Genomic DNA, 19,984 nt, shown 5'->3' on the forward strand with positions numbered 1-19,984 from the left:
TGTTACTTTGATGCATCTTGAATATCACACAAGCTTGGCTCTAGTGTGAACACCGCACAACTTGTTTAAGTGCCCCCCCCCCAAATTTCTGATGCAGCCTGTTGTGGCCCCAAAATCAGGCATTCAGTTATCATCAGACCCCACCACCACACCACCCCAAGGACTACCAAGGGCAGTAAACTGAAAATCTGCAGTTGGAGGGAAGTGTTGCAGAACTGTTGCATTTCATCAGAAAACCTAGTTAGAATGTAGGTAGGTAGGTAGGTAATTTTATTTATATCCCGCCCTCCCCGCCGGAGCAGGCTCAGGGCGGCTGACAACATCATTCAGTTATACAAAAAACAAAGTTACATTTAACATTAAAATTCTGATAAATTTAAAATTAATTAATTAATTAATAATAAAAGTGCTAATGCTGCTTGTTCTTTTTTATGATGGCGGCAATCATTAGCAACTACTTTCTTCGTCAGCGAAAGCCAGTCGAAAGAGGAAAGTTTTGCAGGCCCTGCGGAATTGATCAAGGTCCCGCAGGGCCCGCATTTCCTCTGGAAGTTGGTTCCATAGGTTCGGGGCTACAGAGGAGAAGGCCCGATTGCGGGTGCATTGCAGCTTCACCTCTCTTGGTCCGGGGGTGGTCAACAAGTTTTTTCCAGCTGACCTCAGTGCTCTCTGGGGTTCATATGGGGAAAGACGGTCCCTAAGGTAGACAGGTCCTCGACCATATAGGGCTTTAAAGGTAATGACCAGCACTTTGTAACGAACCTGGAATATAACCGGCAGCCAGTGCAGCTCGCGCAGCCCAGGCCGTATGTGCTCCCATTTAGGGAGCCCCAGCAACGTTCTGCGCCAGCTGCAGCCTCCGGGTTCGGTACAGAGGCAGCCCCATGTAGAGGGCATTACAGTAATCCAGTCTCGAGATGACCGTTGCATGAAGTACCGTTGCCAGGTCTTGGCGCTCTAGGAAGGGAGCCAACTGCCTTGCCCGCCTCAAATGGAAAAAGGCTGACTTGGCAGTGGCTGCTATCTGGGCCTCCATTGATAATGAAGGCTCCAGTAGAACTCCCAGACTCCTAACCCGGTGCGCCGCTTTCAGCGGCGCCCCGTCGAAGACTGGCAGAGGTATTTCCCCTTCCCGGGCGCCCCGACCCAGACAAAGGACTTCTGTCTTCGCTGGATTCAGTTTCAGCCCACTCTCCCTCAACCACGTTGCCATATCCTGCAAGGCCCGGTCTAAATTCTCAGGGACGCAGTCAGGCCGGCCGTCCATCAGCAGATAGAGTTGGGTGTCATCTGCATATTGATGGCACCCAAGTCCATATCTCTTGGCAATCTGGGCAAGAGGGCGCATATAGATATTGAATAATATTGGTGAGAGAACTGCCCCCTGAGGCACTCCACAATCCAGTGTGCGCCTCCGGGACCGCTCGCCACCAATTGCCACCCTTTGTCCCCGATCCTCGAGGAAGGAGGAGAGCCATTGTAAGGCAGACCCCCTCACCCCTATATCGGCGAGGCGGCATATGCACAGATTTGTTGATGTCATTAGGTGGGGTCCAACCAGCTTTTCCCTTAATTAAAAAGGGGAGAACTACCTTTGGCCACCACAAAGGCTTTTCTGGAAATCATGGGATCTCTGTGGACAAAAGCCATATCGGGCAGGGGTTGTACTATGGAAAGGATTGGCCAAGAATTAGCAAAAAGCCTAGCTGGACCCAAGAGATTAAATTCAGAAAAATAATGTATATCATTGCTATTACAAACTGTGATACGACTGCTACATAGGTAAACGTCTCTTTACATACATAGCATATTATTTCAAAGGATGTTTTGTATAAACATAGTGACATTTTGTTTTATAGCTATGTTGTTTCAAATATAGCCTCTGCCAAACAAAATGACCATAGAGATGGAAAGAAGCATACAAAATATAATGTAAAGATTTCGTCACAGAGAATATGGACATTGGTTAGTCGCAAAACCAGAATTCTGTTAATTTAATTTCTGTTTATACAACTACTGTGTTTAAAGTGGGCTTATAATGTTTTGAAAGGTATGAGAAATCGATTCAAATAGAATTATGAACCTGGACAAGCCCCAAATAAAATAATTACTTGTAGAATACACTGAGAGAGTTGCTTGCACGGTAATCCTATGCATAATTACGCCAGTCAATAGGCTTAGATTGGAGTATAGGACTGCACTGTAGGTGTAGTTTGGATTGTAAAAATGCAAAATGACAAATTACGGATAGCAAAAGTAAAATTACCATTATAGCAGGTCTGTGAAAGGACCATAAAAATCTCACCTGGTGGCTGGGGATGATGACTGTGTCATCGATCATGGTACTGTCCCTCATGTAGGAGGTGTGGCTCAGCGTATGGGACCTGTCTGAACTGAAGGATCGCAGGCTGGTAGGTTGGCAATGTTATCAGCATTTATCAGATGGTGTTGTGAAGATGGTATTGTGAACACAGCAAGGGAGTGAAAAAAGCGCGCTATTAGCAAATACAGTGTAACTTCCAGGGGGGTGATTTTAATGGTTCAGTAAAAAAAAAAATGTACAGTATTTTATGCTAGCATTCTAACTGGGTCCTCAGCCATGCCTGTCATTCTCTATTGATTCTAATGGAATCCAACAGAATCACAAATTGTTTGCTCTTCAGACTAAAAATAACTTTTTATTTTTATTTATTTTATTTATTTATTTAAGATTTGTATCCCGCCCTTCCCACAAGTGGCTCAGGGCGGCTTCCAATAGTAGATCCAACAAATTACAATAGCTAAACATATAAAGGGATCCGTATTTAAAACAGATAAAACAGATAAACCCCGCGTTTTACAAATTACAATACCCTTATACTTAAATGTAATAACAAAGAGAATACCTGCTTTACTTTGTTGAAAAAAATATTGTTTATCATTCATAATTTAAAGTAATTATCCAGGAAAACCAAAAGCAACAACAACTGATAAGAGTTTGGTGAATGCCAAAGGTAAAGGATATTTCCCCCCGTGGAAGGTACACATAGAAATGATCTATGTCAGCCATGTGCTTAATGCCATTGTACTCTTTTTTACACAAAACAGCACTGACAAATAAGCAACAAATACAAAAGCACTGTCACTTTCATATGTACACACACCACTAGAGAAAACCATTTACATTTACAGTAGCAATGTGAGGTGCAAATTAAAAATAAGCCAACAACAACACAAAATCTAATTGGTTGAAATACTGCCATCTCAAAAACACCAAACATACAAAGCGATCTGCAGTTCCTGCTACAAAGTAAGGTATTTCAAATATTTATTCTAAAACTGAAGTGTATGACTGGACTAGAGATTATGTGAAGTCTTGTCATCAATATTCCTAGAAATATACTAATGTTGGGGAAATGCCAAGCATATAGTTGGTAGCTGAATAGCATACTTTATGCAGCCAGTGTAATTTATGAATTTAGTATTAATTGTCAACGGATACATCTCAGGAACAGATATTTTATGCAAAACACATTGCATATTAAAATTTTATAGAATAAAATAATGGAAGGCCACACAAATACAATAAAAATATGCATGCAAAATTGGTCACATAATAAGAAACATTCACCACGGTTATCACTCAGCAAACGTTTCCTGCAATGTGTTGAATCCTACAGTACTGTGCACAGAGTGAGTTCATATAAGGGATTTCTGCTGCTGCTACCTTCTCACTGTGTGCCCAGAAAAACTGTTCCTGTGGATCCAAGGAGCTGCATGGGATGTAAAGTGGGGAGGACTGCAACCAGATGGAAATTGCCCCCTCCCTTCTTGCATAACGGCTATCCTCATGAGCAGTTTTAGAGAGGGGCACAAGAGGCTATAGGACTGCACTATAGGTATAGTCCAGATTGTAAAAAGCAGCAAACTTTCTTCTGTAATCTCAGTTCTATATAGGATATAGATCTAAGTGCTTCACTGCAAGTGCAAGTGAAGCACAGTATATAACACACTGCTCTTATCATTTATTATTACGTGACTCATGATTGCAGTTTTGCATGGAATGACAAGGAATACAGTACTCCTGTGGATGTTGATGTGATTATAGCATATATTTCTGAATGTTGGATCTTGTCATTACCACCACCATCTTCAAGCCAGAACATTATATAAATGTAGCTATAAGATGGACTAAATGCAGCTCTTTCCAGCTTCCTCCATTTGTTTGAGTGGGCTTCAGTCACAACTAATTTTAGATTCATTTGGGCCTATATGAATTGAAAACCTGCCATGGCAGATTAAGCAAAAATATGACAACCTTTATGAAAGCATAAAGTAGCAGAACATCAGGGATTTTTTTACTATTCAGAAACTGACAATAATAATTTTAAATTATTTGGCCCACTTAGCATCGCAAAATACAAACATTGATCACTTTAAGTGTATTAACAGTGTTCTGTAAATTATACAACAGCCACATTGAATGAGTCTTTGCAATTCAGGTTTTTAAACTTAAAAAAAAATCTTCAGTAGCAGACCACATTCTTTATAAACACTTGCAGCATCAAGAGCAATGCCATGCAAGCCTGGCATAGGATTTGACATCCAAAGTGCAGGCCCTGCTGCTCACTTAATGGTATGTCTTAATAGGTTACAATTAGTCATTCACTCAAAAGAGATTCTAGGTTGAAATCACTGCAAGATATTATCTGCTTTTCTCTCCATGACCTTATAATTCAGTTTGTGCTGATTTGATTCACAGAGCACATACATGTCCTATAAATGCAAAATATGGACTTCAAGCTACTGATGGTGACACAGGAGTCCCTAGGTGTCCAACAATTCCATTAAAGTTTTAGGCCCATACTAGAACAGCATTTTTAACAAGCTACCACTGTAAGAAATTCAATATACTAGTAGCATACTGCAGAGGAAAAGCACGCTGTAGAGTCCCAACGGACTCACTGAAACCCTATGAAGTTCCTCTTCATGGGGTTTTCAAGGGAAGAGATATCTGTCATTGTCTTCTTCTACATAACAGCTCCAGTCTTTCTTGCTGTCTCCTATCCAACTGCTAACTATGAATGATCCTGCTTATCTTTCAAGCTATAACAAGATCAGGCTAGTCTGGGTTATCAAGGCTGCTCAGAGGTTTCATAAGCAAAGTCAGTCAAATGAAAAATCAATGCTATTGCTCCAGTAATAACAAGCAACATGCATTTAAAACAACAGTGTAACTGTTTGCTGAACTGTGGAGATGTGGATGGCTGCTGGTACCCAAATGCCTTGGAGAGCAAGACAGAACAGGGCCTGGAGGTCAGTGGAGTTGTTCCACTACATGGATGTTGCCACTCCTTGATTTTTTTTATTTTCTAACACCTTTGCACTGTCCACTCTGTTTATGGCTTAGAATTAGCACTTTGCTGAACCTTAATGCAATGAACTCAGCAGCAGTGGACGACCCATCTCCTGCTCTGACATGATTCTTGGCTTCTAGTGCTGATGAGGCCTGGCTTCCACAACATAAGGAAACAAATGCTTTCTTTTGTCCCTTTATAAATTTCTGTAAACAACTAACTCAGTCAAGATAGCAGTTTCTTTCTGTGTATAGAGGCCATTATGTAATAAATGGAAATGGGATACAAGAAATCCACTTGATGACTATTTCTAAAGCCTGTTTTTAACTGGTAGATCTAAGTATGCCATATTCAAGAGGTAAATTCTTGGTTCAGATTATTAATCTTAATTATCATGGTAATATACTTGTTCCTGTAAACTGACCAACGAAAAACCTCAGTATTTCAGCAGGCCTGCAATATGGATGTCGCTATATAATGACAGATGCCATGAGGGAGCACTGAATCTTTTCATGCCATGTAATACCTACCCGGGCATAGTGCTAAGGAAAGCATACCAAGAACGGAAGGAAAAGAGAAATGATACATATGGAAACATGATTACAAATGAGAGAAAAAACAGACATTCTAATGCCAAAGCAAAACAGTTCAATAAATATAGTTTGTTAATAGAGACTTCCTGAATTGCTCTGCACTGGCTGCTTTTGTTGCAGTAAAGAAGCATTTCTTTAAGAAAAAGTTAGAAGTAGGGCTGCCAACTCTGCGTTGGAAAATTCCTGGAGATTTTTTTGTGGGGTGGAGCCTCAAGAGGGCTGGGTTTGGGGAAGGGAGGGAATCTCAGCAGGATATAATGCCATAGAGTCCACCTTCCAAAATAACCACTATCTCCAGCGGAACTGATCTCTGTAGTCTGAAGATCAGTTGTAATTCTGGAAAATCCACAGGTCCCAGCTGGCCATTGGCAATCCTAGTTAAAAGGATGATGCTTTACTGTTAAAAAGTGGAAGACTTTTTAAAAAAGCAAGAAAATCATCCTTAAAAATCAAGAAAATTGTTGACCGACATCAGTCTTACATGATCACACTTTGTCTTACTAGGGAGATCCCAGACAGAGAGGGAAGACGAATGCTCAACACTGTATAGAAGCTTTCCTGGTAGAACTCCACCTTGTCTGTCTTCCTATAATGCGTATAGGAAGCCAGTGCACGTAACATTTTGGATGTACGACATTTGGATGCTATCAGTATTCTGGATCCCTTTTATTTTCATGTAAGAAGTCCAGGAGTCCTTGTGCTCACAGTATTCCCCAATGAATAGAAATGAATAGGATTCTATGTAGACCTCCTTACAATGACTCTATTGGGGAACCAAATGCCATCAATAGCAGGTGTCCCTAACCTCTCTCATTTACCTTCAGGCAAAGGCTTGCCAGCAGCCAATCATTACTTCAGTCTTGTCAAGACTAATTTTCATTTAGCATATCTACATCCAGCTCTAAATTCAACTCTGTGAAAAAAAAAACTCCCAGGAAAGCGTTCTTAGGATAAACACTTTCCCAGAATGCATTCAGAATCCTCTGCTGCAATGTCAGTCAGGAGCAACTTTCACTAGGCTGCAGTCCTGTTATCTAATGTGAACCCAGTTGCAAACATTTTCACTCACTCCTTATCCTAAATAGAAGGTTGTTCCTTCCTAACAACTAGCACATTATGAATAGTGAATAATATCACTGTACGCTGGTTGTTGGGCACTATACTATATACTATATGTAAGTATACTATAGATGTATTCCCATCCATCCATTCAACCATCCATCCATCCAGCCAGCTATGAGTACAGGTTGAAGATTATTCTCAGCTGGGAGCCATATTTTTGTTAAGGTGCAAAATAAGGTGTTTTGGGAGATATTCCTCAGGTAATGTTTTTCATTTGAGCACAGTCTCATTCTCAGAAACCACAACTGCAGGATCAATTAATAATCTTACACAAAATGAAAAAATGGCAACTGGTTGCCATGCATTTTGTGTGCATGATACATAACCCAAATAGGAGCAAAAGTGCATGATACAAGAAATGTGGTCCTGTAAAATTCATGCAACGTCTTTCCTGTGGCATCTATTTGGAGTCTGCATTGGTGCCTGGAGCCTAGAGAATGAAGGACATCTAATCTCTGAAGTGTTGGCACTGGAAAGGACCTTGGTGTTCATCAAGTCCGACTTTCTGTTTAAAACTGGTCTCCCATTCAGGCACTAAACCAATCTATACTGGCTTAGCTTCAACAAGTTTGTTGTTGTCAAGTGCATTAATTGTGACCTCCCATGATCTATCAGCTTCTGACCAGAATATCACCCACTCAATTAGAAACTGTGATAGTGTAGATAAATTCTATAACCTCACATGTCTGAACAAGTAGGGATATAATTTGGAAGGGTGCCTGAAGAAGGTTAATAACCAGTTTTTTTCTCAAATGAACTGAATATAATCTTTTTATGGGCTGAAAGCCTGATTGCTCAAGAAATTCCCCCCACACCTGAATTTACATAATTTTCTCTGTCTGACAGTGAGTGACTTTAGAAAAAGAATATAAATCTACCAGGATAACATGCACATTCTTGGTAAAAAAGTACCTGTCAGATCGGCCTCCTTCCAGGCTGTATCTGAGATAGTTCATACCATCTAAGAACTGGCTGCTGGGCAAAGAGTCATCACCTAGTTCTTTCAGGTCTTCTGGCCTAAGGTATTCGCCCCCATCTCCTGTCATAGTGTCATCACCTGGAACCAAAACACACATACACAAAGGCAGGAGATACATTAATTTAAGTAGGCCTTCAGCCTTTGAAAAAAATAAAGGGCATATTAGGTGGATACCTCATACCTCCACTAAAAAACTTCCAGAAAGTTATTGGTCTCTCCTGAAAGACATCAAGAACATGCTGCCAACACACACAGACAAGTAACATTAAGTAAAAATCACATTTGCACAAGCTAAAACTATTCACACTGAATTAGTCTATTGTTTTACGCCATTCTGTGCATTACTGGTAGGACTAGTTTCAAATTTTGGGGGGTTCCTTTCCCCACTTGGTGATTTGGACATAATTGGTCTCTGACAGAAATCCTTCCTGAGTCATTATTCATATGAGAGTGCCTTTCAGCTTTTATGATACTGCACAACTTTGTCATAAAATATGCTTGCATTTCCAAGCACTATGATTTTGAGACTGTGACTGATAGAGAGAAATTCACATTTTTTCTTTCTAATATACTACAAATGAAGTCTAATGCCTAGTAGCATTAATGAAAAGTGAAACTATGGATACAATCTGCACAAATAAAACCAAAGCATGTTTTCCGTGCTATAAGAGTGAACCTTGTAACAATCCCTGCCCAGTCCCTCCTAGGATTCTTTCTCTCTCCCCCAATCCTCTCAACTAGCCAATGAGCAGATGAGGAAGATGCCGGGGGGGTATTTGTTTTGTCCAAGGGAAATTCAGCTTTCCTTGTGGGAATTCATCATTGCTCCACAACTCTCTTAAGAACTGGGGAGGCTCCTTCTCTAATAGCCTCCACCACCTCTGCACAGACTTGGGAAGCTGAGAGCGGGTTGGCATGTTTGCATATAGGTCTCCTCTGAACCCACCTTCCCTTGGAAGGGAAGGGAAGGTGGGCTCAGAGGAGAGCACACCCTGCCCCACTGCTCTTGGCTTCCTGGGTCTGCCTGGGATGGGGGCAGGGCCTAGGGTGCCAAGAACTCTTGCACCAGCCCTGAATGTGAGAGTAACTTATAGAGAGAAACTTATAGGACTCTCAACTTTCAACCACACTGTAAAGACAAGTTCCTTCACATTCATTTATGTAGTATGATTCTGTGTGTATGATTAACCATGTGTCACTTGACAAAGTCTGCTGACCTAACCTCCTTGCAGAGAGCTTATGTGCCAGGGATTCATCTCCCTGCAGAGAAAGAAGACAGCCTATGCGCACTTACCTAGTACATACACCACTGAACTGTGATACCTATTTCTGAGTAAGCATGTGCAGAGTTGTACTCAAAGTTACCAGAGGAGGTCTCTGTCCTGAAACTGCTGACACTGATGGGTTGTTTCAGAGTAGGAGTATCTTGTCCTCTAGTAACAGAGTCCTACTTAGTGACAACCAACCAAGAGAAACTATGCAGCCATAGCTACTGCTCTTCCCAGTACATTAGAGCATGCTGTATTGCGTCTTTGACTGGCCATGTGTTCTGGTTTATGTTCCAAATAATTGGCAGTTAAGTGATTGCAGAGGAACACAACATTGTGTCAACCACACACAGTTCTGAGCAGCATATATGGAACACTAAGAAACTGAACACTAAAATGGAAAGAATGAACATCTGTCCCCATTACATGCTGAGAAAGGAGGCTGCCAAGGTCACCAGCATAAAGAAACTGTCTCTTAGCAATTATTTGAAGAGGGAAAATTACAGGAATATATGTCCTCCAGGGAAGAAAAAGCCCTAACCTGTACAATGCATTGTATGGTGGCTATTATGGGTGTGCATTCAGCTAAGCCCAAGCCGGAAAAAAATAAAAAAATAACGTATTATGATCCCTTTAAACACTTTTTTCTCCATTGAAATCAATGGATGCGGGTACCTTATTTGGGGGCCCATAGAATTGGACCCCTGGTCTAATTTAATATTTTTGAAACCTGGTCTTGTTTTGTTTTGAGGAGAGGAACTCCTCAAAGAGCTATTCTGCAAATTTGGTGCTTCCACCCCACAGAGCCCCAGATATCCCCAGATCAATTTGCCATTACAACCTCCAGGGACCATTAACTATAATCGTCCTCATAGGGTATAATGGAGCCAGAAAAAATTAGAAATTTCTGAAAAATCTCAAATTCCGTTACCATACCGGTGCTGGGATTCAGGAATATCACAATACTGATATTTTCTGGCTTCAATATGTGACACCCTCCCCCCCACAAAACTCTAGTGACCATTGAAGAAAGCTGTTTTTTCTGGAAGTAGCAGAAAAACTACTTTCATTTAAGGCTGAATTCAAAACAATATAGAGAAATTTCTGCAGAATTTGTGCAATGAAAATATTACATGCCATAACTCTTTGAACATTAGTGAACTGCTTTAGTATAGCAGATGGAGCAACAGTTCCCACAGGACTGTAAAAATCCTTTTTTCTTTTAATTAATTTTCTTCCCCAAGGATAATATTTAATGGTGTAGAACATGCTGACTACTTAATGAATTATTGGATTTACTTCATTTATTGGTTTACCTCTCCCTAACATGAATCTGAAAAGGTTACAAATCAAACATTCTCTTCAGCACAGTGGTTATCATACAGAAATCAGAGTTTCCTTTATTTATATCCAACCTTTGTTTATATTCCAATGGATATAAATATCTCAAAGCAGCTTACATTGTTTTATCCTCACAACAAACTTGAGAGGTAGGTTAGGATGTGAAAGAGGTAATGGCTCAAAATCACCCAGCAAACTTCCATGACAGAGTCCTAGTTTGACACTGCACAATGCTGGAAATGCAGACTTTTTTGCTACGGTAAATGACATTCTGAAGAAGGGCAAGCACAGGACAGACAAAAATCAAACTATTATTTCTAATATTTAAGAATTCCCTGGACGTTGCTGCATACAAGGCACTTCACAACATAATTAACACCCACTGAAATAATAGAACAGTGATTTTGCACATCCACTATACTCTATTTACATTAGCTAGAATTTATTTTTTAGTGTGGAATATATTTTAATGAATACTGACAGGTGAAACATTACTTACACAGTCAACTACAAAATCAAGGTTCCTAGTGAAATGTACAAATGTTCAGGGGGGGGAAATGTGCAGGAAACCTGATTTGAATTATCACTGTTTACCATTTTTATTTTTTAAGGCTGTACATCATCAATGTTGCTCTTTTTTAAAAAAATGCCCATTCTTAGCCTAGAATAATCTGAGTTTAGATGGGAAAGAACTGAAAAGCAATGCCCAGCAAACAACTATGGATGAATTTCAAATGGTTCAATCACTTTATTTTATAAAACAGTTGGTTCACATAAAAAAACTAGCATCAATTTATGTGCAGCCAAATATTAACCACATGTTTGGGCTTTGCTTATAGAAGCATGAGTAAGATCATCTGCACTGAGTGATAGAAACGTGAAGGTACCAGTATATAGTGCAGTGTTATCATGGTCCACTGAGAAAGAAGGCAGATGTTGAGCAAGCACTTAAGATGTGATGGTGGTGGAAAGTGCTGCCAAGTCATAATCAAGTTACAGTGACCCCACCAGGTTTTCAAGGTAAGAGATAAACAAAGGTTGATTGCCATTGCCTGCCTCTGTGTAGCAACTCTGGACTTCCTTCCATCCAAGTACTAATCAGAGCTGACCCTACTTAGCTTCTGAGATTTGATGAGACTGCACAAGCCTGGGCCACCCATAGCAGAGATCATATTTACAGTGGCTCCCTTGTATGTGAGGAACCTTGCTCCAGTAGAAGAGGCCTTGTTCTGCTAAAGTAGAAGAGGCCTTGTTCTGCTAAAGTAGAAGAGGCCTTGTTCTGTTTATTGAAAAGGCAACTTTTCACTTAGCAGAAGAGAGTCAGTGGATCCAGCTCAAGTTATATATTGCAGAATGTAATGTAATATTAGGACTAAGAGTAGGAACTGTGAGCTGGAGAGATTCTGATTCAAATGTGACCTCAGCCACAAATTTCCTAAGAGACCTCACACAAGGTACTATTATCTCAGCTTCAGACCTTTTCCCCTACACTCATGGGGATAATTACTGCCCAGCCTTTTATGGCTGCTGTTAAGAGTTACTGAGATAAGGTGGGCAGCCGTGTTGGTTTGAAGCAGCAGAACAAAGTTTGAGTCCAGTGGCACCTCAAAGACCAACAACATTTTGTTCAAGGTATACGCTTCCGTGCACATGCACACTTCTGAGACAATTCGGATAATGAATATGAACCTTTTTTAACATTTGAAATACATTGTGAAATACTATGGCTTCTTAGACTGATAAGATGAAAAAACAAATGCTCCCTAAATGTCTGGAGATCATGCACATTCACCGACTCTGGCCTAAAATAATTAATAGCATTAGTAATGGTAATCCTAATACTTTAAAAAAAAAACTTCTGTTAGGATTGTGGGGTGTAGGGGAACTAAAAACGTGCACAGGCACATTCATAAATCAGGGTTAGACAATCCAGAACCATTTACAGATAGTTTCAGAAAAACAAGAAGGAAGAAAGTTTTATGCCTCACTCCACTGTGTTCATCAGTACCTGCATCACTAAACGTCTCCTCATCAGTGAAATGGTCATAGTCAGAATGTTTAAAAGCTGCACAACATATAAGTCAAGTTCAGAAAAACCCAGTTAACCCCACAGAGAACAGACGGAAGGCATGCCATTTGTATTGCTGCCAAGGAAGGTCAAATTTTACTTAACAGAAACACAGAAAGATTTAGGCTGAACTTTAGCCCTGCTCACATGCTACAGTGAATGTATTCACATCTTGCATGTACATAAGCAATCGGTTTGTTAGAAAGAGCCAATGTGCATTCCATTAACGAATGAAACCAGGGACCAGCACCTAGGTTTGGAATTCATCACAATAATTACCCCAGGTTTATTCTAACTCACGTATAAAAAAAAATCAGGTACAAAGATTGTAACTTCTAAACAGCGCTACCTTCCTAGTGCTACCTTCCTAACTTGACATACATTCACATGCATTTTTAACAGTTTTCTAATGATTTTGAAAACATTTTTTGTTTTCAATGGTGCCTTGAACGATTTTTGCTTTTAATTATTTTAGTTGTAAACCACATAAGCAGACATCTGGAGAGGTGGCATATATATTTTCTTAATGAATAATTACGTAAACAAAGAAGTGGCATTTTAAGTAAAAACATCATGTCCAGGATATTTAGAGGATCACTTATTCTCTTATGAATCTGTCCACACGCCAGTCTCTTCTGTGTGCCCTCACCATTAGAATTGAAGGTGCTGGCCTTCTCCAGTAGTGCAAGGTTATGGACCCTGTGTGACAGAGGGGCTAGGGTCAGGCTCTCCCTTAGAGAAGCCAATGAGAACTGATGGAATGTTGAGAGAGGGAGACTTGGAAAACAGCAGCAGAACATAACAGTTAGGGGTTAGCAGATGCTGAGATGAAAAGAGTGAAGCTGTGTATTTATTTATTTATAAATAATTTAAATTTATAAATTACCCTCCCCTGCCTACACAGGACTTAGGGTAGTACACATCAAGGGATAAGAGCTGTTTGGAAAAGCTGAAAATAGTAAGTTTGTAACTAAAGAATGCTAGTTGTAGAAATAGGGCCTCAGTTCAATGGAAGTGAAATGTTGTTTCTTAAACTACTTTTCTAGTGTGTTGGTCATATAAATAAAGCTTTCTTGTTTGATTAACCTGTGGGCTGCATAACTAAGGGGAAGAAGCATGCACACATATACATTTTCATATATTGGATATGTTAGAAAGAGCCAATGTGTGTTCCATTAGCGATATGAAAGATATATATATATATATATATATATATATATATATATATATAGGATATGAAAGAATGGTGGCAGCAAGTGATTGGAACACAGTTTGAGCCCCAACCCCAATAGCTCTGTGTGACCACTTGCCAGATGTACTTAACCAGCTGGTGGGGGGTGGGATGGAGCTTTCCTGGAGTGTGGAGAGTGGGGCAATGTTGCTGTGCACTGGAGTTGCAATGACATGATGCAGAAGTGATGTCATCGCATGAGGCACATGGTGCAGAGATGCTCTAGCATTCTGGTCAAAAACTCTATGGTTACCATAAAGTTTTTGATACTGGCTGGCTGCAGATTGGAGTCCCTGAAATTGAGGGGAACCTGCCCTGGGGTTGGGTCTGGCAACCTTAGGCTGGACTGGGCTACCTTGTCTGTGGATGTCTCTGTGAATGAGAGAGAGGGCATGAGGTACAAGATGGTCATGACTCCGTAAATTTTAAAATAATCAAGAAGGGTAGCAATGGTGACATCCTGACCTATGTATAACCCATACTCCAAATAAGAGAGGTTGCAGAGGGTGTTATGCACTCTGCATAAGTGGAAAAGAGGCAACACACCCTGCTCCAAGGAAAACTCAATTTACCTCACCTTGATGGTGTCAAAGCACCAGGCCGAAACCATTGCTTTTAAGGCATCTTCAGGAGCTTCTGGCTAGAATTAAAGGCTGTGACCATACTGCTATCTCTTTTACTTCACTGACTGCTTTTGAAGATATTTTTGCAAGGTTTGTTTTTGTGCATTTTGTGTGTATTAGAAAGTTCAGTACTTAAGAACTTTAACTTGTAACCTACAAGTACCAGTCAAAATGTAGAACATGTACCAATCAAAATGTAGGATATACATTATAAGAAAAATAATTTTAAAACATGCATATTTCTGTGATTTTAGAGTTATAGTTTGCTTGTTTGTCTTTAGCACCTCTAATCAAATCATTTACAATAAAAACAATAAAGCCGTATTTTAAAAGTACTGTTTGATTTCAGCAGCTATAACAAGTGGACTCACCTTCCTCATCAGAAACATCCAAAACTTCAGTCATAGTCTCAGGTACATTGAGCTTGTGTTTCTCAGTTACAGTCTGGGGAGGAAGACAGAGACAAATCAACAGACTGAACAGTTCAAGGAAACCAAGCCCCAAGACAGTGTATGTTAATCAGGTTATTTTCCTATGACTCTGACCAATTTTGCACTAGGCTTGTTCCAGGTGGAGAGCCATTTTGCTCCCAGTGCTTCTCTCCATTTTTGCACAAGCTGCTGTGGAGCTGTGAGTTGGCGTGCTGCTTTCCCACGGCAAGCAAGACCCTCTTACAAGCAGTTTCTGCTTGCCGTGGGAAAGCAGCGCGCCAACTCGCAGCTCCGCAGCAGCTTGTGTGAAAACAGAGAGAAGCACCAGGGGCAAAAGGGCTTTCCACCCGGAACAAGCCCTAGCGCAAAATCGGTATTTAATTTCAAGTCGGATGCAGTGTCTTAACCACGATCCTTCTTCCCTCTTTATATTTCTGTTTTTATTCCCCATCTACCCATTCAGAACAAATAACTTCTTCATATTGTGCTTAGCAGATAGTAGTTTACTTGAGCAACTGGTTAAACGTTTTAAAATATCTTTGGCACACTTTGTTAATTGATACTACGTGTCAAAATGTCACAATTTTTTGTGACAGGCTGGGCTCTAAAAAAGAATTAAGTAATGTCTACAGAAAAGCTCTAAAGTTGCAGGAAGCATATGGAGCTTATTAGTGTGGTAAAACAGCTTTAAAATGAAGTTTTGAACAATGAAAATATTTAAATAGAAAACAGCTGTTTAGTATTTTTGCAAATCATCTGATGAATCTGCACCCAAAATAAAATAATAAGAGTTCCACTTTTAGATCAGGGTAGAAACCAGACAGATCTGTCACTCAGTTCCACTCAGCTCCCTTTTTGACTGCAGCCCCTGTTCCATATGGCTTTTGGCCAGCCAGCTCCCATGACCATCAACATAGCCCTTCTGGAGGTCAAAGGGGACCCCTTCCTCCTTTTTCACTAGTGGAAAACCTGGTTGGATCCGACCCATATTTCTTTTTACCATCAACATTTTATTCTTATAGTCTTTTCTCAACAATTAAAGAAGTTTATACTTTATAGTTACTAACATTTCCAAACAATTTGAAGAAGAAGACTGTAGATTTATACCCCACCCTTCTCTGTGAATCAGTCTCAGAGCGGCTTACAATCTCCTTTATCTTCTTCCCCCACAACAGACACCCTGTGAGGTAGGTGGGGCTGAGAGAGCTCTCCCAGAAGCTGATTTTTCAAGGACAACTCTGCGAGAGCTATGGCTGACCCAAGACCATTCTAGCAGCTGCAAGTGAGGAGTGGGGAATCAAACTAGATAAGAGTCCACTTAACCACTACACCAAACTGGCTCTCTTTTTATTTGGAATGAATATAGACTGTGATTTACACATGCTGATTTTGAAACATTTTCTGCAGTATGATCCAGTCAAGAGAAGCTTTACAAGCCAAAATAAGACATAGTGAGATATAACAAATGAAAAATGTCATTATCAGAAAGTTTTGAAAGAATGGGTGGTCTTGAGTACAAAACTTTGAGGAAACTAAAAGATGGCATTATTTACAACTAAAATTAAACATGTACAGAATGGAGGGTTAATATGATAAAAATGTAACTTGTAAGGAAATAGATATTAAGTAGAAAGGAAATCCTCCATGAAAACAAATGCTGCATGCACAGTTTCTAGCCAGATATCACATCTGGAGGAGGAGATTGGCTTTAAACCCCACCCTTCACTCAGAGACAGTGGCTTATAATCTCCTTTCCCTTCCCCTCCCTACAATAGACTACCTGTAAGGTAAGGTAGGTGGGGCTAAGAGAGCTTTGAGAGAACTGCTCTTGAGAGGACAGCTCTGAGAGATCTTGTGACTGACCCAAGATCACACCAGCAGCTGCATGTGGAAAAGTGAGGAATCAAACCCAGTTCTCCCAGATTAAATTCCATGCTCGTAACCACTACACCAAACTGGCTCCACCTAACCAAACTGGAACTGTGTGGATGAAGACTTTTTTTTGACTCTGTGGATCAGCTGTTCAGGAAATAAAATAGAAAGCTAGAGTGAGTCCCTTCATCTGTCCCAAACAGCTGATTGTTGGGATTTCAGCTTTTTTTAAAAAGTACTTTGTAAATATGCAGCCACAATTGCTTTCCATATACGGTGTATGATCAGAACCAAATAGAGACATGAAAGCTGTGAATTTGCATAAGTACCCTACGCGTTTTTCTAGCTCTCTAAAAGTCTTTTCCTAAATGGCAACAGCCCACATCAGAAATTGCTCAAATGCCCCAACATTTTGAAGACATCTTTCAGAAGAATGTGAATTGTATAAAGTGATTTTTAAAAAAGAAAATACAATTATATACTTCCATGGAAAGGAGGTTAATTAATATGTACACCCCTCCACATCATTAAGCCCCTTTGGGATAGTGTCATGGAGCCGAAGTTGTTATGCTCAAACTAGACCTTGCCCTCTTTTATGGCCTACTGCTTTCTATAAATACCAACATTCTTAACACTTTCAAATGTGTGAATCATGTCAACTTCTAGTTTAAAGAAGATTTGATCTTGCTTGGGAAATCAATTGGCCGTTTTTATCAGGCTTCAGTTTGTTCTCTTTTAAAACAGCCATGTGGGAGGAAAGCACAAACTGATTACTTAATTTTAATAATATTTAATATATTAAATCTCAAATATGATTGAAGGGACTCTTTAACAGTGATTCTTAGGCTTCTCAGTTATAGGGACAATGTGTGCTTAACGTTTGCACAGTTTTTCTTTTGTATCACCAGAGAGCTTTACTTCATTAGAAAGGTCAGAGAGCAGTAGGGAATGGAGCCCACAGAGACAAATAAAAGCACACTGTTGGACATATGTTTCCAATTTCTTTCTTTTCAGTGACAACAAAATGAGTTAACTACATTCAAACAATGGGAAACAGAGATCCTGCATGAGTGTAGAAAGAAGCAAAGGCCTTTTCTTTCCAAATGTGATCCAAGAAAAGGAGAACTGGAAGGGGGTCTTGCTCTGATAGGCCCTCCATATTTAAGCATGAGCTCTTGAGGGGTGACTCCAGGTGAGGATGTGGAGTGCCTTAGCTGAAAAATTAAAGGGAAAATTTTGGATCCCTTTTGGGCAGCCCTGTAGACACTGTACCATTAATAATTTTAAGTCTGCACAGTGGTTTGATACAATAGAGTTAGATTTACTAAAAGAATTGAGGGATACTCCTAAACAGAACTACATCAATGATCATAGAACAGTTTAGCTCTGATAAGGTTTGCCTGGTATTTCTCTTTCCCCAGAGGTGCATCAGTTAGTTATGGTATCCCAGCAAAGGTTTGCAAGCAGTGCACATCTTATAATAGTACCCAGATGACTGTTAGTTATTGATGGTGAGTGAGTGCTCTAAACTGGTTTTCCTACAGTCACAAGGATTTCCCCTTGCAGACTGATTTAATTAATCAAGCAATTGCAAATATAGTCAGTCCGATTAATCAATCCGATTAATCAATCCAATCAATCTGATCAATCTAGTTAATCTAATTAATCCAGTTGATCAATCTAATTCATAACACCGTCCTCCCAAACTGCTCGCCCTAATTAATTAGCATAAAAACAAATTCAAAATATAGTAGCAATTAAATGGTTCAATTCAACTAAATCCAATATCACTAATTAATCATAGCCCTCCCCCAATTCCAAATAACTAATCAATCAATCACGTATAATCAATTAGCGCAAACCAATTTAAAAATCAACCGCATAAATAATCCAATCCCTATAAAGTGCAGACAAAGTGCCAGTGCTAAATAGGTCCACTGTTGTTGGACCTATCGGCGGCGTTCGATACGGTCGACCATCAGTTGCTGACTTGCCGCCTCGCCGACGCGGGGATCCACGGGCTAGCCTTGCAGTGGCTTTCCTCTTTCCTTGAAGGTCGGGGACAAAGGGTCGCGATTGGGGGGGAGCTATCCCAGAGGCGTTCACTTAATTGTGGGGTGCCCCAGGGAGCGGTTCTCTCCCCGATGCTGTTTAACATCTATATGCGACCTCTTGCCCAGATTGCCCGGAGGTACGGGCTGGGGTGCCACCAGTATGCTGATGACACCCAGCTCTATCTACTTATGGACGGCCGACCGGTCTGCGCCCCAGGGAACCTAGATCAGGCATTACAGGCCGTGGCTGAGTGGCTCAGACTGAGTGGACTGACACTGAATCCTGCAAAGACAGAGGTCCTTTGTTTGGGCCGTCGGGGGCCGGAGGGGGAAATCCCCCTGCCAACTTTTGACGGTGTACCGCTGAGGCCGGCGGACAGGGTCAAAAGCCTTGGGCTGCTATTGGAGCCGTCCCTAAAGATGGAGGCTCAGATAGCGGCCACTGCCAAGTCCGCGTTTTTTCATCTTAGACGGGCAAGGCAGTTGGCCCCCTTCCTGGACCCCGATGACCTAGCAACAGTGATCCACGCTACGGTCACCTCGAGGTTGGATTACTGCAATGCCCTCTACATGGGGCTGCCCCTGTGCCGGACCCGGAAATTGCAGCTGGTGCAGAATGCCGCGGCCCGGCTGTTATTGGGCCTCCCAAGATGGGGACACATTCGGCCGGGTCTTCGGGCTCTGCACTGGCTTCCAATAACATACCGGGTCCGGTACAAGGTGCTGGTCATTACCTTTAAAGCCCTATATGGCCTGGGACCTGCCTACCTGAGGGACCGTCTCTCCCCACACATTCCCCAGAGAGTACTGAGGTCTGGCACCCAAAATCTCCTTAATATCCCCGGGCCCAAGGAAGTGCGTCTCAAGACAACTCGAGACAGGGCCTTTTCTACAATGGCCCCTATGTGGTGGAACCAGCTACCGGAAGAGGTGAGGGCCCTGCGGGATCTTACTCAGTTCCGCAGGGCCTGTAAGACGACCCTCTTCCGGTTAGCTTACGCCTGACTGGACTAATGTAGCTCTCTAGATATCTGTGATTACCGTATAGTTAATACTAGTTTTAAGG

At 41.0% G+C, this 19,984-nt stretch overlaps 1 protein-coding gene across 20 annotated transcripts in view; it reads right to left on the reverse strand.

Annotated features, from left to right (window-relative positions):
* Positions 1-19,984, reverse strand: part of ANK2 (ankyrin 2) — a 474,349-nt gene that overhangs the window by 63,014 nt on the left and 391,351 nt on the right. For 12 of the 20 annotated variants that reach the window (XM_060246895.1, XM_060246896.1, XM_060246894.1 and 9 more), the window contains exons 23-25: positions 14,933-15,005; positions 7,964-8,108; positions 2,306-2,408 (exon numbers count right to left, since the gene is read on the reverse strand). In XM_060246895.1, coding sequence (XP_060102878.1) covers positions 2,306-2,408; positions 7,964-8,108; positions 14,933-15,005 — 321 coding nt within the window. Of the gene's footprint in view, positions 1-2,305; positions 2,409-5,866; positions 5,879-7,963; positions 8,109-14,932; positions 15,006-19,984 lie in introns of all 20 variants that reach the window. The other 8 variants (XM_060246901.1, XM_060246911.1, XM_060246906.1 and 5 more) reach the window with 1 other exon arrangement.

The sequence above is a fragment of the Heteronotia binoei genome, chromosome 9, assembly GCF_032191835.1.
Source record: "Heteronotia binoei isolate CCM8104 ecotype False Entrance Well chromosome 9, APGP_CSIRO_Hbin_v1, whole genome shotgun sequence".
NCBI classification, from domain to species: domain Eukaryota; kingdom Metazoa; phylum Chordata; class Lepidosauria; order Squamata; family Gekkonidae; genus Heteronotia; species Heteronotia binoei.